The sequence below is a fragment of the Anas acuta genome, chromosome 3 (assembly GCF_963932015.1).
Source record: "Anas acuta chromosome 3, bAnaAcu1.1, whole genome shotgun sequence".
In the NCBI taxonomy this organism is placed as follows: Eukaryota; Metazoa; Chordata; class Aves; order Anseriformes; family Anatidae; genus Anas; species Anas acuta.
The window spans coordinates 56,084,501-56,101,274 of record NC_088981.1 but is presented as its reverse complement, the minus strand read 5'-3'; the positions used below and the strand labels follow the sequence as shown (position 1 = coordinate 56,101,274).

The 16,774-nt window shown below is 36.5% G+C and overlaps 1 protein-coding gene across 8 annotated transcripts in view; it reads left to right on the top strand.

The window, feature by feature from the left end:
* The window catches only part of ADGRG6 (adhesion G protein-coupled receptor G6), a 111,022-nt gene that overhangs the window by 66,227 nt on the left and 28,021 nt on the right, over positions 1-16,774 (top strand). For all 8 annotated transcript variants that reach the window (XM_068677239.1, XM_068677235.1, XM_068677240.1 and 5 more), the window contains 7 exons: positions 978-1,030; positions 1,112-1,171; positions 10,200-10,342; positions 11,054-11,168; positions 13,343-13,404; positions 14,665-14,872; positions 15,334-15,499. In XM_068677239.1, coding sequence (XP_068533340.1) covers positions 978-1,030; positions 1,112-1,171; positions 10,200-10,342; positions 11,054-11,168; positions 13,343-13,404; positions 14,665-14,872; positions 15,334-15,499 — 807 coding nt within the window. The remainder of the gene's footprint in view (positions 1-977; positions 1,031-1,111; positions 1,172-10,199; positions 10,343-11,053; positions 11,169-13,342; positions 13,405-14,664; positions 14,873-15,333; positions 15,500-16,774) is intronic.

Below are 16,774 nucleotides of genomic sequence, written 5' to 3'. Positions count from 1 at the left end.
AGGCAATACACTTTTCTGATTTAGCTCAATATCTTCTGCTTTAGAAATCTTCTCCTATAGGTCAGTCATTGCAGTTTCTAGTAGCCATAGTTTTTCAGTCCATTTTAGTAGATGTAAGCTCCTTCCTTGGCCCTCTAGAGGACTGTTGAAGTGCCTGCCCCTGAGAATTTCTTCCATATGAATAGAGATATTCTCTGTTCTGTTTTGACAATTCACATAATGGCACTCACAAGTCTGCAAGTTGTCTTTCTACCAACTACTCACATGAAAATGTGATGTCAAAAACATATGGCATTTATTCATTATTTGTCTATAATAAACCTACAGCCTTCCAGCTAAGAAAGAGAAGCCATCCATAAGTTTCCTACGAACCAGAAAGGCAGTCATTTACAACAGCTCTTAGCAGCAGTATCCAGGTGAAGTATGTAGATGTGAGAGCCAAAGATTCTCAAAAGGTGTCATTTGGCCCTGGCAGAGCATGCCACAGTTTCTCCAGAGGGGAAGTCTGAGCAGTCATTGCCAACTCCAAATAAGAAGAAAAGTCTGAAATAAAGGTCATCAAAGGATGTAGACTTTTAGGTGAAAATTGACCCTGAATTCTTGTCAGGATTTGTTTTCTAATCTATTTTTTTAATGACAATTTAAGATGTAGAGGAAGAAAAGGAAAAGTTCCACATCCTGTGCACTCACCTATTCACTGTAATGACCTTGCAGAGATTTAGAGATATCCTTGTCTCAAAAAAAAAAAAAAAAAAAAAAACAACTAATAAATCAACACACCTAATAAATCTTTCACTACCAATTGTACATCCAATATAACAATCACCTCGCTGTGATGGGAGCATGTTCACTTTGCTTTGAAAAATCAAAGGGAATTTCTCAAGGGAAAGAGAGGTGAAATTCTAACTGTTTTAAACAACAAAGAGCCCCTATTAACATCATACCACTCCTGTGATCAATGTTTTCCTGTTTTTCAGCTAAACCATACTTTCCAGAACTGGAATTACACTGTGTATGTGGTCAATATCAGGTAAATGAAGGAGGAGGATGTTTATACCACATTTCTTTCTGCAAATTAACCGACCCTAATTAATGTTTATGTCCTTGATAGCATCCAACCTGGCTCCGTAAAAGAGGGAGTAAGAGAAAAAAGAAGCATCGGTAACAAAAGGTAACATCTTTAAAGAATTTTTATTGATAGAGTCAACAGCTGGTATTACAAGTGGTATAGTTTTATTGCCTATTATTATATGTTGCTAGTCTAAGTATATGACTGATGGGAAGTTGAGTGCTCTGGGTGTGCTCACAAGCCTCATACTGGTTATCATGTTTGTTTTGGTTTAAACCTACTGAGCTTCTTTGAACCTTAACAGATCATTTTTCAGAGCTCAGGTTTCATCTGCCACAAAACTGAATATACTTGTGTGTGTTATGTCACATTCAGCTTTCTTCAGCAGCAGGTTCTGGTACACTGACACTGCATTTATTCTCTTGAACCAGAGCCTTTTGAGCTAATAGACATCTTACTAGATGCAAAACACTGAAAAATCATGCTAGAATTGAAAGCCAAACTAGTGTGAGTTAAACTATTTACCATATGCTCTCATTTCCTGACTTCTGCTGGGCTTGGAGGCACCAGCATCGGGACAGTCTCAAAGGCAGCCAGAGAAAGATGGGTCACACCCCCTGAAAATTGAGCCTCAGGGGATTTCTTTGAAAGCAGCAGGCTACTCAGGGACAGATGGGCAGGGAGTGACTCTTAGCACCAAATTAAAGAGAGGAAACCAAAACATAATTAGTCTTGTGAGGGAGGGGGAACAAGTGGGTATAGGACATATCTGTTTGCAGTGTAGGCAAAAGTCCTGCAGGCAAGGACTTAACTGCTCACTCTTGAGATTTGCCAGTTGAGCTTTTTAATTTCATAGATAGACTAGGATTCCCAGTTTACCATGAGGAAGTAACCAATTCTTCCAGTTTTCTACAGAGTTTACCTAAACATTAAAGGATTTGTGAATGGTACTGTCTCCTTCCCACATACTGAAACCAGAAAGACAGCTTTTATTGGCGAAAAAACATTTAGCTGGTATAGTGTAAACCCAGTCTATAAAAGGGCTATTTTGCTGCTTGAGCTACATTTACAGTAGGGTGTAGTAATGTGGCTGTGATATTTTTTTTTCATATTACCAAATGATACAGTTACGCCAGCAAAACCTTTGAAGTTCATACCATGCTTTAGGTCTTACTAACAATCCAAGGCTGCTGGGGAATGGAATTTTTTTCCCGTTCTTATTTCTGAGTCTTTTACAAGACTAGCAGCCCAGCTTGTCAGCATCTGATCTCCCCCAGACTGCACATGTGCACTCCTCTTATGTCACACTTCTGTCACTCCATCCTGTGCATTTTGTTTCTTCTTCCTGGTGTATTAAAAAAGGTGGTGAAGAGAGAAATATGTAGCACATTAAAACACACAAAGTATGTCAGTTCCATATCTGACCATGTCTGTTGTATATATGTAACATAACAATAATCACATTCTACTATATCATTCACCATATGTAGTTTCAGAGGCAAAGGAGTTATGTGTTCTTAATAGGTCTTAATTTTTTTTCAGAGAAGGCCTGGGCTAATGAGAAAGTCAAATACTAGTCTTCTCATGGGCTCTACTGCAATTTGTGTCAAGGCCAGATAGTGCTCTGTCATCATTCTGAATAATTTAGTATAAATACTAATCATGCCACATAAGATAGTACTGTTCTACAAATAATCATGGTCATTGTGCTGTGCATATTTTATTGGAAAATAAAATAAAAATAAAAAAGAGAGAGAGAGAGAGAACAAGAGAAAGAAAAGTAGAAAAGTTAAGATTCTGCCCAAACTAGTAATTCAGTTCAAGTGAACTCTTTTCTTCTACTTCCACCAGATCATTGCTTTCATGATGCTTTGTTAAGTTTTCCACTTTCTTGGGTTTGTCCTGGGTAAGATCCTAAGGAAATCCTACAACATGACAAAGCAACATTTTGGGGAATAAAAAGTTAGCCGACTGCAAGTTGGAAGTTTTTAATACCTAATGGACATAATGTTTCTTTCTTACTAGTCAGATGATCCACTGAAATGCGATGGCTGAGTTCTTTCATATAACTTGCTTACAGTGTGGTTTCAAACAGTTTTTATTAAATATTCCTATAAATTATTTCCATGAATAGTTGTGCAATGTTTTTCTTATTTCTCTGTTATGGATAGTCAAGAATAAATCTCACAGTTTTAGACACTCCACTATTTCCGTTCATTTTTCCCTTCATATCTTAGACCATTTTTCATCATATTCATCTGAACAGAATTTCACTCCACAGTCAAAACTTCAAACATAACCCCTAAGCATCATAGCCTTAACTTATTTTTTATAATTTACAGCAGTAATCATATTAGATTAACTCACTAAACCTTCTCTCTCATCTTCTCTGAATTTTGCACAAGATCATAGTCTTCATCTTTCTAGGGTAGTAGCACAATTCTTTAAATAGCTCTTAGAGAAATTTTCCCTCTCTTTACATTAATTCAAATTCTTGTCGTTCAGATCTCATCTTTTTACCTTACCTTTTGGATTAGCATTCAATACAACAGTTTAAGAAAACAACTCCACAAAATTTTTCCCAAGTTTTCTTTCAATTTTACTCAGCTTCAACCCTTATTTGCTACACTGCTGTCTTGTCAAGGAAATTCTGTTATCAGTAACCACACCTAGTGAAAGAGGAAGTCATTAGAGAGAATGATTCAGAGGAGAAATAGAAGCTGAAAGTGGGAGGTAGGAAGATTTTTTTTTTTTCATGGTAAAAATAGTTTTTTTCCAAATGAAATTTTAAATTGTACTGCATTCTAGAGAAGACCAAAACAAAATAATAATATGGAAACAGATTGTTATTCTTTCATTGCTGAGTTATGCACTGCAGAAATCCAAAGTACCGTGTGCTTAGTATGCATTAATGTACCTGGTGATGAGAGACTGTGCCAAGTCCAAAAGTGCACACTATTATCATCATCTTTAACACCATAAGATCTCTGGGTGACATCAGTGTCTCAAGTTAATATTTTGGTAGATCATTAACTATATTAATAGACAGAATTTTGTCACAGCTATACTTTAATTTGTGTTTGTGTTTATTTTCTTCCTCTGGTCATGCTGTTTCTGTCTCTTAATGAGAGAGCACCTCTTCAATATAAAGCAGAAAGTAGCTCTGAGTAGGATATGTGCGTTCCTGTTTGTTTGTCCCCCATGATTTAGCACAAACCTTTGAAAGTGACACCAATTCGTGATTTTTATGTAGATAAATAATAAATGTGTTTGTTTATTTCATTAATTGACACTTTTATGACACTGCAGTGCTGTCTGTCATATCCTTCTGCGACTGCTGCTGCTTTTCTCAGAAGGGTCCTACTGATCTTGGGTGTTGTCAGATGACTAATAATTGGGCTGCCTCAGTAGAAGAATTGGTCTTTATTAAGCAGCTCAGCTCCCCTGCTTCTCCTTCTTTTATTTTGCAAACAGTTTTGAGAACTCAAGTCCCATTTCATTTATAATCTTTACTCCTCTTAATATACAAATAAGTTTATGTTTTCAGTAGCTTCCACTATTCAATTGTCATATTTTTGGCCATGATTTCCCATGTTTAGCTGTTTCCTTTATGTGAAAAACACTAATGTTACTATTGTAAAACAATTCATCCAAATTAAAAATCACAGTGTTAGCAATCAGTTTAAAGACCACTCACTAAACTTAAAAAGAAATCTATTCTCTTAGAAATGAAAATAAAGAGGAAAGCAGGAAATCTGAGGTACACATAGTCCTGCTTTTTGAAGTCCGTGGGAGTTTTGGAAAAAGGGTCAGTAAGGCAGATTCAGGCTCCTGCATGCTGTGTTCTCAGCTGCCATGTTGCTTAATGGAAAGTTCAATGCACTTGGATAAAACTTAAGCTAATTAGATTGTGTAATAGTTTTAGACAAGAGTTAGCAACATCAGAGCAGCATTTGCTGTTCTGGTCTGAAGTCTTTTTATTGAGTAAAGTTAAATGGACAAAGTGTTAGGCTTTAGCATTTTTTGTAACCACTTCATATTATTCATTATGACAGAATAATGCTACTGTTATTATAAATGAAAACATCTGTGATTCCTATTCCTATTTTTAAAAGTCCTCTTGGTTTCTACTGGTGAGGTTTTAGGAACAACTTGGAACTGGCCCACCTCTTCTACCCCTGATTTTAACTTCAGTGTTACCAACTGAACAGGCCTTTCAACTGAACGAACAGCTTTCTCCACAGCTCCCTGCTGGCATCTTGTATCAGTGACATGTAAAGAAAGCCTTTGTCATAGACAGAAGAGTTCTGGAATTCAACCTGAGTGACTGAAGAATGATTTCTCCTTAGAATTCTGCTGAAGCTGCCTTATCTTGATTCAGTTTCCACTGACTTTAACTGGGTTTAGTATTGGACTGACATTGTCAGATGCCATTTTTAAGAAAGTAATGGATTGACGTTTTCTGGGGGGGGAAAGGGATTTCCTTTGTTATTTTGGAACATAACCAAAAAATTTCTTCTGCCATGACCAGCTGTTGAACCATGAGGGGTTCTATTCTAGCCTTCTCTTTGCCTTCCTGCTACATTCCCTTATAAAGAACAGTCTTCATACCAAATCTTGACATATTTTAAATGCCTTCTGTTGAAAAGCTGTGGTTGTTAGTATTCCTGTACCAGTTCTTCAAGGAGAAGCGTGGCCCAGAGTCACAGGGACAGGAGCAGAGACTCCTGTGATCATGCTGCTTGCAGCAGTGTTCTGCCGTTAAAAGGAAAACTTAAGATACCTTTATTCTTAATAGTCCCCAAAATAGCTGTAATTTTTTGTTTTCTGTTCTAAGATTTTTCTGTCCTCAGATTGTGTATCTTTTCTATAGCATCAGCTTCTTCTGAGAAACAAACATCTTCATCCTTGGCATTGTTTTGAAAGTGTCTCTTATGCCCAGTATTTTTTTTCACTCTCTATTCTGAAAATGGTATCATGTCAAAAAATTATCCACAACATAGATGCTTTTGCAGAATGCTTTTAACTTTTCTATATTTGTGCTGTAGGTTATTTTGTTGCCAGAAATGAGCCCAATATTCCTGACAGGAATGCTTTTCCAGATTCCATTATGGATTTCAGTAGCAGACTTTTCATATTTCTTTCTGTGTCATTCTGCATATTATCTAACATCTCTGATGCTTATTTTACATCCTCACTGAGTAACTTATGCAAGAGTCAGCTGTTTTTCTGGCTGTCCAGTTAATGTTCAGAAGTAAGTAGTGTTTACAAGTAACCAGCTGTGTAGGCCTACCTGTGCTGATGATCTTGAATTATACCCACCCATCCCTGGAGGTCTTTAAAAGACGTTTAGATGTAGAACTTAGGGATATGGTTTAGTGGAGGACTATTAGTGTTAGGTCAGAGGTTGGACTCAATGATCTTGAGGTCTCTTCCAACCTAGAAATTCTGTGATTCTGTGATCTCTTCTTATCTTCAAAGCCAAAATAACAGCAAGATTTGTAAAGAATATAATACCAACTTTTTTTTTTTTTTAAATATGCCTGTGTCATTAGGCAAATTTCCACTTTAATTCAGAGTCCCTGAGAATTTAGGTATTTTAAAAATTATTTTTTGTACTTTAAATCAAATAACATTAACAATGAAACAAATTAGTAGTGATTTGCTTGAACAATTTGACCACCACAATTAGTTCAGCTCATCTAGCACAACCAAAATAAGAGCAGAAACATGCACTGCTAATTATCAGCCAGGTATCTGCAGGTATGAGTCTGTGCTGTGCAGCTCGCCTGGTTCATTGCTAATCCTTTCTCCAAGCTCCTTGCACTGTGTAGCAGCAAGAGCACAACCCATGTGTAGGCACACTGTCCTGGAATAGCTCTGAGTCACACTGCCCGAGAAGAAAGCTGCCTTTGTGGCAGGCGCCACGGCAGTGCAGGCATCCCCACCATCCCCCGTGCCCCCGGTCTGGGTTCAGCAACAGCAGCCTCCTCTCTCCAAGCCAGCGTAGCTCAGTGGGCCAAGGCAAAGCGAGACAGACACTGGTCTTCCTGGCTTTCCTTGCTCCAGCTGTCACCATTTCACTAAAAGAGAAGAGAGGCATAAATGAGTAGCCCATTTTGTTTACCCACACAGCAGTCCTTTTTTTTTTTTTTTTTTTTTTGTATTGACAGCAGCAATACTGGCAGTACAAGTTACTGTGGGTGATGTAATTTGTAATTGATTGCTGCTGTGAGAATCCATCTGCTTTCATATGGCACATAACATGGGATGTATGGTTGGCTATATAAAATCCCATGGAAGAAGCACAGCATGCCACTATTGCCTATATTACCATTTATTTAAGCGTGGGCTTGTTTCACAAATTGAGGATTTTGTTCTTCACCATTAAAATGTTTTCTTTTGGGGATCTGAGTGTGACAAAAGTGGAAGGAAGTGCTCAGCTCCATATTGCATCAGCTGTCAAGTTAAAAGGTATTTATTTACTTTGGGAAGCTAGCATGAGTCATTCTGAAAAGTTTATAGAAATTGTTTTCGTCATAAGATGGAACAGGTTTTTATTACATGGTATACTTGACTTGTGCTCTACAAGTTTCTCAAAAAAACAAACAAACAAACAAAAAACAACAACAAAAACCAATAACAAACAACAACAAAAAATAACAGAATGGTTTAACAGATTATTTTTATGAGTTCTTCATAATCAATGCTTTTCCCCGTAATTGTTCGAGATAACTGTAACCAGTCCTATCTCATCTATCATTATCCCTATAATTGTTCAAGATAAAGGTAACCAGTCCTACCACATCTATCATTATCCCTTCTGTTTTGTTGCCTTTCTCCCTCTGAGCAGTTACGGGTACTAAATATCATTTTAGTTTGCTGTGAGTACTGCAATAAGCAGCATCGTAGTAGCAGTGACTGCTCACTTATGACTTCTGCTTTGCAGCCAAAGTGCTGAGGTAGGGAGTGGCATCAGTATATTAAGTTTTCCTCTTCTGAAGTAAAGGGAATACATGATTGAAGCCAGAATCTTTTAGGAAAGATGATTAAGTGCCAGGAGACTCTGGGGCTAAAGTACTGGAGGGCTGAAAGTGCTGGCAAATCTCTAGGCAATTTCCATACTTCTGCTAAAAATAAATGTTATAATAAACTGGAGCCTCGTAATATATCTGAGGTATACAGCAAGAGCCTGCTAATGCACATCCACCCTGCTGTTGTTATTGCTGTGTGTTAACTACTCCACTGAGACCAAAGGAATGTTAGAAGGAACTTCATGTATCTGAGAGCAGGTCAGAAGCAACCTGGCCAGGGATAGCTGGAATTTCCCTGCTAAAATACATCTCTAGGTAAAAAAGCCAAGACAGCAGGTAACTCATAGTCACATTTTTATCTTCTCCTTCAGCAACAAGTTAAAAATCAAACAGATATGACAAGAAAGAAGGAAAGGGTACTGATGCTCAAAAGAAAACAAAACTGCCAAACAATGACATGTACATTTCTTTACTTAGGGGTCACATCTGCAACAGTGAAATGTGTGGAGTATTTAGTTCACATTCATGATTTATGAAGGCTTTATGAAGCTTGTTTTTTTGTTGTTGCTTTTGTTTTTCCCTAGACTGGGAGCTTGTTTTCTAATATCAGTTCTTTTAATGCTGTTTCACTAGTAAGAATACTTCAGAATTACTGGTTGGAGGTATGTACTTTTCAACACTGTCTCTGACAGCAAGAGGGTTTAATCCATCATCTAACAGCAACATCTGTATGAAAAGCTGTAGTTTTATACTGCACCACACTAGGCACCTCCAGAAAATGCAAATCTTGGGGGTGGCTCTCTGGACGATTTTCAGAAATGAAGCACCAGTCTCCATAGGAGGGGGCTCCTGAAATCCCTACCAGTCCATGCCCATACAGCACCCCTGAAGATTTTGTTTCCTATCCTTCTTCAAGCAGGCCACCAGACCCTTTTGCTCACTGCTGCTTCCTTGCAATGGGGGGTCCCCAGTGAAAGCAGCTTTGTTTGGTGTGTGCCCTGCTCACTGCATGTGTGCTGGCAGTACTGACACTTCCCAAGCTGCCAGGAACTGCTCGTACACCAGGAAGGTCTGTCTTCATTCAGGCTGCTGGGCATCCACAGGCTAAGATGAAGACAGCCTGAAGAAGGCTTACTTTTTCCTTTTTTCCACATTTTTGCTCCCGTGGAGATCCAATGTTCCATGCTTCAGTGGCGTCACCTCCTACTAGACAGAGCCAAGCAATCCTCTTGGGTACCAACATATTCTGTTCTCCAACATGTGTTTTCTGTGTCCCCAGAGGAAATTTTTCAGCCTTCCACTCTCAGCTTCTTTCCTGTGTCCTGTTAGAACTGCTTTTCTTGTTCATTATTTCCCTTCCAGAGAAACTATGTTTTTGGACAAGGGTGGAGACTGTTTTATTTCTCTCACAGGAAAGAGACTTGGGCACTTTGAACCACTTCTTATGCCCAAGAAAGTAGCAGTGGGCTACAGTACAAAACAACTATTACTGCTCAACCTTGAATTAGTCATCTGAGTAACTAGACTTTTCTAATTAGAACTAAAAGTTTCAGAAGTGTGTTAGGGTGTTTCTCATGCCATCAAAATTTGGGCATCTAAATATTAAGCATCTGTTCTTTATTAGTCTTCTAGCCTTCTTCTGTAGACATTAGAGAGATAGTCCCTCCAGAGGATGACTTGTCCCATCCTGACAAGTTTTCTGAACTGGGAAGAATCAGCTTTTAAGTTCCTAAGCAACCTAAATTGTTTTAATTTAATTTGGAGCCATTTATAACTGGGCATTGAACACTCACAATTAAGAATATGTTTTGCTTTCATCTTTTAATAAATTTTACAGTAATCTAAATCTTCTGAAAATATTTCTTAGCTCTTTTGATGAGCTGCTTCTTTAATGGTAACTGGAGGATTGCATTTCCCAGCCATAAATTCTGTTTGTGTCCCTGAACATACAAAAATAATGATTTACAGATAATGAACAACATTGTCTTGGTGACACTGTTACATACTGAGAAAACCAGAGTCTGTCAGATATTTTTAATTCCCCACCTTTGGGCTCTTCTGTTCTGACTCAAACATTTGGACAATTTTCCCTGCAGTTTTGAGGTTTTGGCTCTTCTGGTTTATAATTCTACCAACAACATTAACTTAGAAGAAGAAGAGATCCGACAGAAGCTCATAAGTAATAATAATTCCATACCAGGGGAATATAAACTTCAGACCGTGGAAGTTGATCCAGTGGGTAAGTAGTTTTCAGCTTTGTTACACAACAGATTTCATTTGCTTGTCCAAAAATAAGTATATTCTGTATCAAAATAATAATGTATTTCCAAATAGTATGGCTATATCAGATTTGGATTTTGTCCCTTTAAGCCTCATTGAACCACTCATCTCAGAGAACCATCCTCAAGATATCTTATTTTGAAACAAATATAGATTTACTCTTTGTCCAGATTGCTTCAGTCAGTGTTTTGCCATCTGGTTGGGACAACTTCTGCCAGTTGCTTTGGTAGTTTGGTGATAAAGAAGTGTGATATACAGCCAGAGATATTCTGGACCTCCAAGGCCCCTCATGCCCACTCCTCAACCCTTTTTGTTTGTGCTTCTGCCAACTGCTGTCCTTAATGAAAATTTATAAATTTCCTTCTAGCTCTTGTGTATCACCCATCTTTTCCCATTCATTTTCCAGTCAGAGATTGCCCTTCCTTTGGGAGGGAGGAGGGTGAGGCTGGCGGAATGAAAGTGGATGCAGCATGCTCATTCTGGGCTTTTCCGTCAGCAGCAGCAGTATATTTTGTCCCCAGTTGTGAACCCTTCCCTTACCACCACTTTATAGATAACGTCAAAGCATTTCATTTGAAGACGTGTGTGCTGCAGAACAGCTGAGAACAAGAAATGAAAGATGTCATATGAGGAAATTTGTAATTAACCCAGATATATTTTTATTTTACAGAAAAATGTTTAGCTGAAGAAAACCCTCCAAACTATTTTTGGCCAGATACTAGACCAACTGTGACTAACTTTACATTTTGCCATGGGAGCTCAGTTCAGATTGCATCAAGAACCTGGTAGGTGGTCAAACACCACAGAAACTGAGAGCTTCAGCTGCAGCTTCCTGGTTATGTTAAACTACATTCTCTGTAATGGATGCCACTAACTGATATCATATTTCAGGAGAAGGATTTTCATGTTGTGAGGGATCATGTGTGTACAGTAAGGACATGTACGTTATTAGTGGAAAAAAAAAATAAAAATAAAAAATAAAACTCATCTACCACTTCTGTAGGGTATATTGAGAGTCATGATTAATATATGATCAAAGTGACTATAAAAGCAGTAATTTCTTACAGAGCTGCCTTCTTCAAGTCATGATGTTTATGTTGCCAAAATCAAACATCTGCTACCACTCCACTACTACTGTCTAACTTGTATAAGAAATTTTCAACAAAACTCTATGTAGATGAGGCATGCATTTAGTTTAAACAAGAACTTCTCTTCCAGATACAAGAAAGAAAAAGAAATCATTTGACACAATAATTTTATTAGTAGTTGGTCATAACTGAAGGTGGTGTTAGTCTAACACTTAAAGATTTGGATTTGTGTTTTTAAGGTTTAAAGTTTAGGATAATTTTCTCCTAATGTAAGCTTTCATTGTGAACATCTACAAACAATTGGTTTCTACATGTTTAGGCTTAGGATAAAACATCTTTAGGTTTAGGTTTAGGATAATTTTCTCCTAATGTAAGCTTTCTTTGTGAGCATCTACAAATGATTTAAATGCTGTATCTCCACTTCCCATTTGTAAAATGGGAATATTATTACTTCCTTTGATATATTACTAAAACAATACAACTTTGATCTCCTTTGAGTGCCTTGAACATGGCAATGATGCAATATTAATTAATCTCTTCAGTATTTAGGATGATCACAATTAAATGCAACACAGTAGTCTCATCCACCCACATTACATCTGGAACATGTTCTGAGAAGACCAGAATTTTTACTTTTTGCAAACAATATGGCAACATGGATATGAATCGGCTTTGAGGTTTTGTGCCAAACAGGAAAGCAACTAGCAATTACATTTAACTAACTCACTTCCTCAGTTTCTTAATCTTACACAAGAACTGCTAGATTCTGATTGACCAAAGTTTGCTGTAAAGTAAGTAGTGTAGGGGTCAAACTGTTTTTATGTCAGAGCCTCAGAAACATTAAAAATTAAGGCTTCTGGCCTTTGCTGCCCCAGTGTTGCTTATCTTTATTGTTCATTTGTGGTATAAAAAATACCATTGATAGTCTGTGTGCAGCACTTTTTAAAAAGAAAACTACTGTGCTCTGCGCTGTGATATGCTTTCCATGCCTCTGCCTCCACTAGCTTTTGCCAATATGGAGCACAGGTATGGTGTGTTTTTTTCTGAGAAAAAAAAAAAAAAAAGAAAAAAAGGAAGCTGTACCAATGGTGTCTTCTAGCCCTGTGCTTCCCTGAGTAGATAGTATGCTATTACAATAAAGGTAATCAACCAAGGAATATCTTTATTCTCTTATGTGTTATCAAGGATAACTTTTTTCCTTTCTCCATCCTACCTTTGCCATAGGCATAGGTGGCGTGATTGTCCAAAAAGAAAACCTAGGGAAAAATGTTTAATTTTGGAGCTATATCTGGGTATTTTTTTACGGTAAAGTTTCATAGAAAAAGCATTCTGAAAAAAATATGTTGTCTCTTTATGTCTGCCACTCACTTTGGACCTGAACCTGGTGATGACCTTCTCTGGTTTTCACAGGTAGCATAAGTTTCTATCTGCTCATAGCTCCTGTTCATGTTCTTCTGAGAGCTATTACCACTTGCTGTTGACCTGATCAAAGCTATTTATATCAAAGAAAAAATATAGAAATAACATCTGATTAGGCCACAATAGGGACATAATAGTTTGTTTCAACACTTGGGTCTTTTCTGAAATAGAAGACCAGAATGATGCAGTCAGTTTACCAAGTCAGCATAGGCAGCATAGGAATCAGATGGGAATCTGTCCAAAAGAACTGTTATATGTGTATGTTTTTTTTTTCTTCTCAGCACTGTCACTTAACAAGTCACATATTTCCACTGTCTAGCATACATATTTCATTTCAGCTGGGGCTGTGTTGCTAGGAAATTTGTGAATAGAGAGTATTGTACCACAATGACACCTACAAAACAATTACAAAACATTTACATAATGTTGCCATTGTCATTTTTCTTTTTTAGCTATTTGGGTCTGCAGAATTATACATCATACTGGGGCCAACCAGACCTTAGAAATTGCACAGGTAAGTGTACGCATATTAATCTTTGGCTAAAATACTAGTTTTGTGTTCTTTGTTTTCTACCTAGCATAAGGAAGTTACACTAAGGACTGTCTTCCCCATTTATGCTAAATCTTTTTAAAAAATCAGTGCAAAGTGTTTAAGCTCTAGGGAAGTGCACCAAATTGATTCCAGCCCATCAATACAAAGCTCTGGATATCAATTAATGAAGTAAATCAAACTCTTCAGGTAATTTAAGCAAGAATGGATGGTTGCCCTGATTTGATATTTAGATTCAGAAATTCTTTTAAAAAATTCCAATGCCCATATGGAACGACATTCCAATGGAACGTCTTTTTCATAGACTCATTCTTTTCTGTGAACTTATGATCAGACATTTTCAAATTTATTCTCCATTTGAAAAATACCCTTTGATGTCATTCTGGCACTTAAAGGAATAATAAAATAAACAGAGAACCCTATTGACCTATGGCCCCCTATTTTAGTGCCAGAGTTAGAGAGGAGAGAGATACTCTCAAAGGTAATTCAAAGCTCAAATAAGCTGCTGTTCTGCATTGCTTTCTCGGAGAAGACTCTTTTTCCTTCTCCACTGGTAGAGATTTGTGGGAAGCCTGGCTACCTAGTTTAGTTGATTGTGATGAGTACTTACAGTCAGGCTATATGAAAATATTTTTTACTGTAGAATGAACATTCTACGGTAAATGTAGCTAAAGCCACATTATAAAATACAACATTAAAAGCAACAACAACAAAAACACAGAGGCTGATGGTCTTTCCAAATCTTATTTGTGATTATCGCATAAATATTTTGAAGTTGCACAATATTACTATTTACATTATTTTTCTAGTGTCACCAAACATAGTTTAAAAAGTGGTTTACACTAATGATTTGCCACAGGACACAATTTCAAACTTTCCTGATCAGGAAGGTTCTTCTGCTTAAATTTGCTTGTGTATTGTGCTTGCCAGCTCTCTGATTAAGAGTTCAGACATATGAAGAAACCAGTAACATTCATAATGGGGTCAGACTTTCTCCCCTAAGTTTAAAAGAGTGAATATTTTGTAAGTAATAGTGACTTTGGGATACATTTGTTCCTCTTCAATAGGGGAACAGAAGTTGTTTTTCTCATTAAGAAAAAAAAAAAAAAAAAAAAAAAAAAAAAAAAAGAGGATAGAGGATAAGGAGAGAAATTTTTATATATATATATATTCCTTGCTTTCCTTTTTTTCTCATTTTGATTCATGTTATGTGTACACTTACAGAAAATGCAGCTGATATTGCCAATCAGCTTCTGAATCTCACTGGTGAAGGGCAGCAGTTAACCTCAGACAAAGTAAATGATGTTGTCCAGAAGCTCAAAAAAATTGTGAATGATGAAGAAATTGATGAATCTCTGGGTTCTACTGTGGTGACAATTTTTTCCAATATTCTAAATAGTTCAGACAGTGTATTGGCAGCATCATCATCAGAGTAAGTATTTCTGTGTTTCAGAGAAGTTTTCAAGAGCAACTTCTTTATATATATATAGAATTGCAGTAAAGAAAACTTTTATTATTTCTATGAAAAAAAAAAGAAATCCAAATGATAAAAACAGATATTTCTTCTTGTGCTAAAATTAACGTGCATAACAAAAATATGGAAAAGAAGTCTGCTGATGAATGACACAGCACAGATTTACATATTGCTGGAAGATTATTTCAGGACCAGTGATATGTAGTTGGATACTTTCTGTCAATCAAAACCTTTTGTGTTCAACAGACATAAATTTACAACCCAACAGTCTCCTTGCAAATATAAAGGTGGGTGACAGATACACAGAGGACAGCCTTAAGGTGGAGAGCATACATAAAGAGCACACATAACCATTGTTTTATTATCATTTTTTATTCAATTTTATTCAATTTTAAAAATAATTTTATTTCTGTTTTTAGAGCTCTAAAAACTATTGATGCCTTAGCTTTAAAAATTCAGTTCACTGGACCATCCATGAGTATTTCAACACGAAACCTCGCACTTGGAGTGTCTGCTATAAACTCAACTTCATTCAAAGGTTCTACTTTCAGTGTCAGTTCACAGAATAATGCATCTGATTTCCAGGTATGGTATGAGCAGTTTGAATATGAAATGTGCCAAGGATGTTTACTGTGATTAATATAAAACTATTTACAACCTCCTATTCTGCTCCTACTTTCTATTTCCATTTTCCTACAATCATCCAAGCAGATTAATGCAGTACATCTTTGAGTGGCAGGAAACACAGGTGAACGTACACAATCCATAGAGATGAAAAATAATTTGCTTACAAATCCAGAATAGATTTTATCTTTTCCAATTAAAAGGGAAAGTAATCTTTAACAGTCTAATGTATTACCCATTGTACAGTGAAAACACCGTTGATGAGTTTCATGTTTAGAATAATACAGATAAATGTAGATATCTACATGTAGCTTCCTGCAGGTATAACACGTGTTCAACAGTATAGTGTAAACACCTATTTCAAAGGCCTAAAGACAATCATTCATCCACATGTAGGTTCATAGACTTGTGCCATTTGGGAAGTCCAAGGGTGTTCAAGACACTCACATGGAGCTTGACCAATCAGCTCCAAAAATCAAAGGACAGGTCTTCAGTGCTACTTTATCTAGACATTAAGTTAGATATTTGCCATGACTTTTTTCATCTTTATTCACAAATGAAAATGCACAAACATCTAACAGCTATGAAATAACATTCAAGATATACATGAGCATCTGCCAGGATTTTTCTAAAGGTTCTGTGGAAATCTGTATTAATGAGCTGCCTGGACTTTTTAAAACAATTTCAGGACATGCCTGTTTGCATCTAAAGAACATAAGTACTTTAAAAAATTTAGTCCAATGTATTTTTCATAGTTATATAAGTCTATGATAGGGGTAATGTAATCACAAACTCCCTTTCTGTGAAAAATACAGAAAATACTAAATGGGGAAAAAACAAACAAACAAAAACACCTATAATTAGGGCCAGAGGGCCCAAATCTGAATTGAGAGAAAACATGGCATTATGATATTGGTAAAAGAATAATCACTAGAGTATAAGTATCTAATAGACCAAATTTATTCCTGTAGCAAATTGGTAAAACAACAATCCTATCCTAATTTTATAAAGTACGTTTTACTATAAAAATAAATAAATTAATTAATTAATAAAGACATTGTTTAATAGTAGTAGTACTATTATAGGCTATCAGTCTTTTATTTGCTATGTAGATTTGGAATTAAAGTCAATTGCTGGTTTAAATAGATGCAAATGGATTTAATTTACATGTATGAGTTTTCTCATATTTATATTCATAGAAGTTTAGGCTAAACTTTCTTTGAATCAATTTTATTT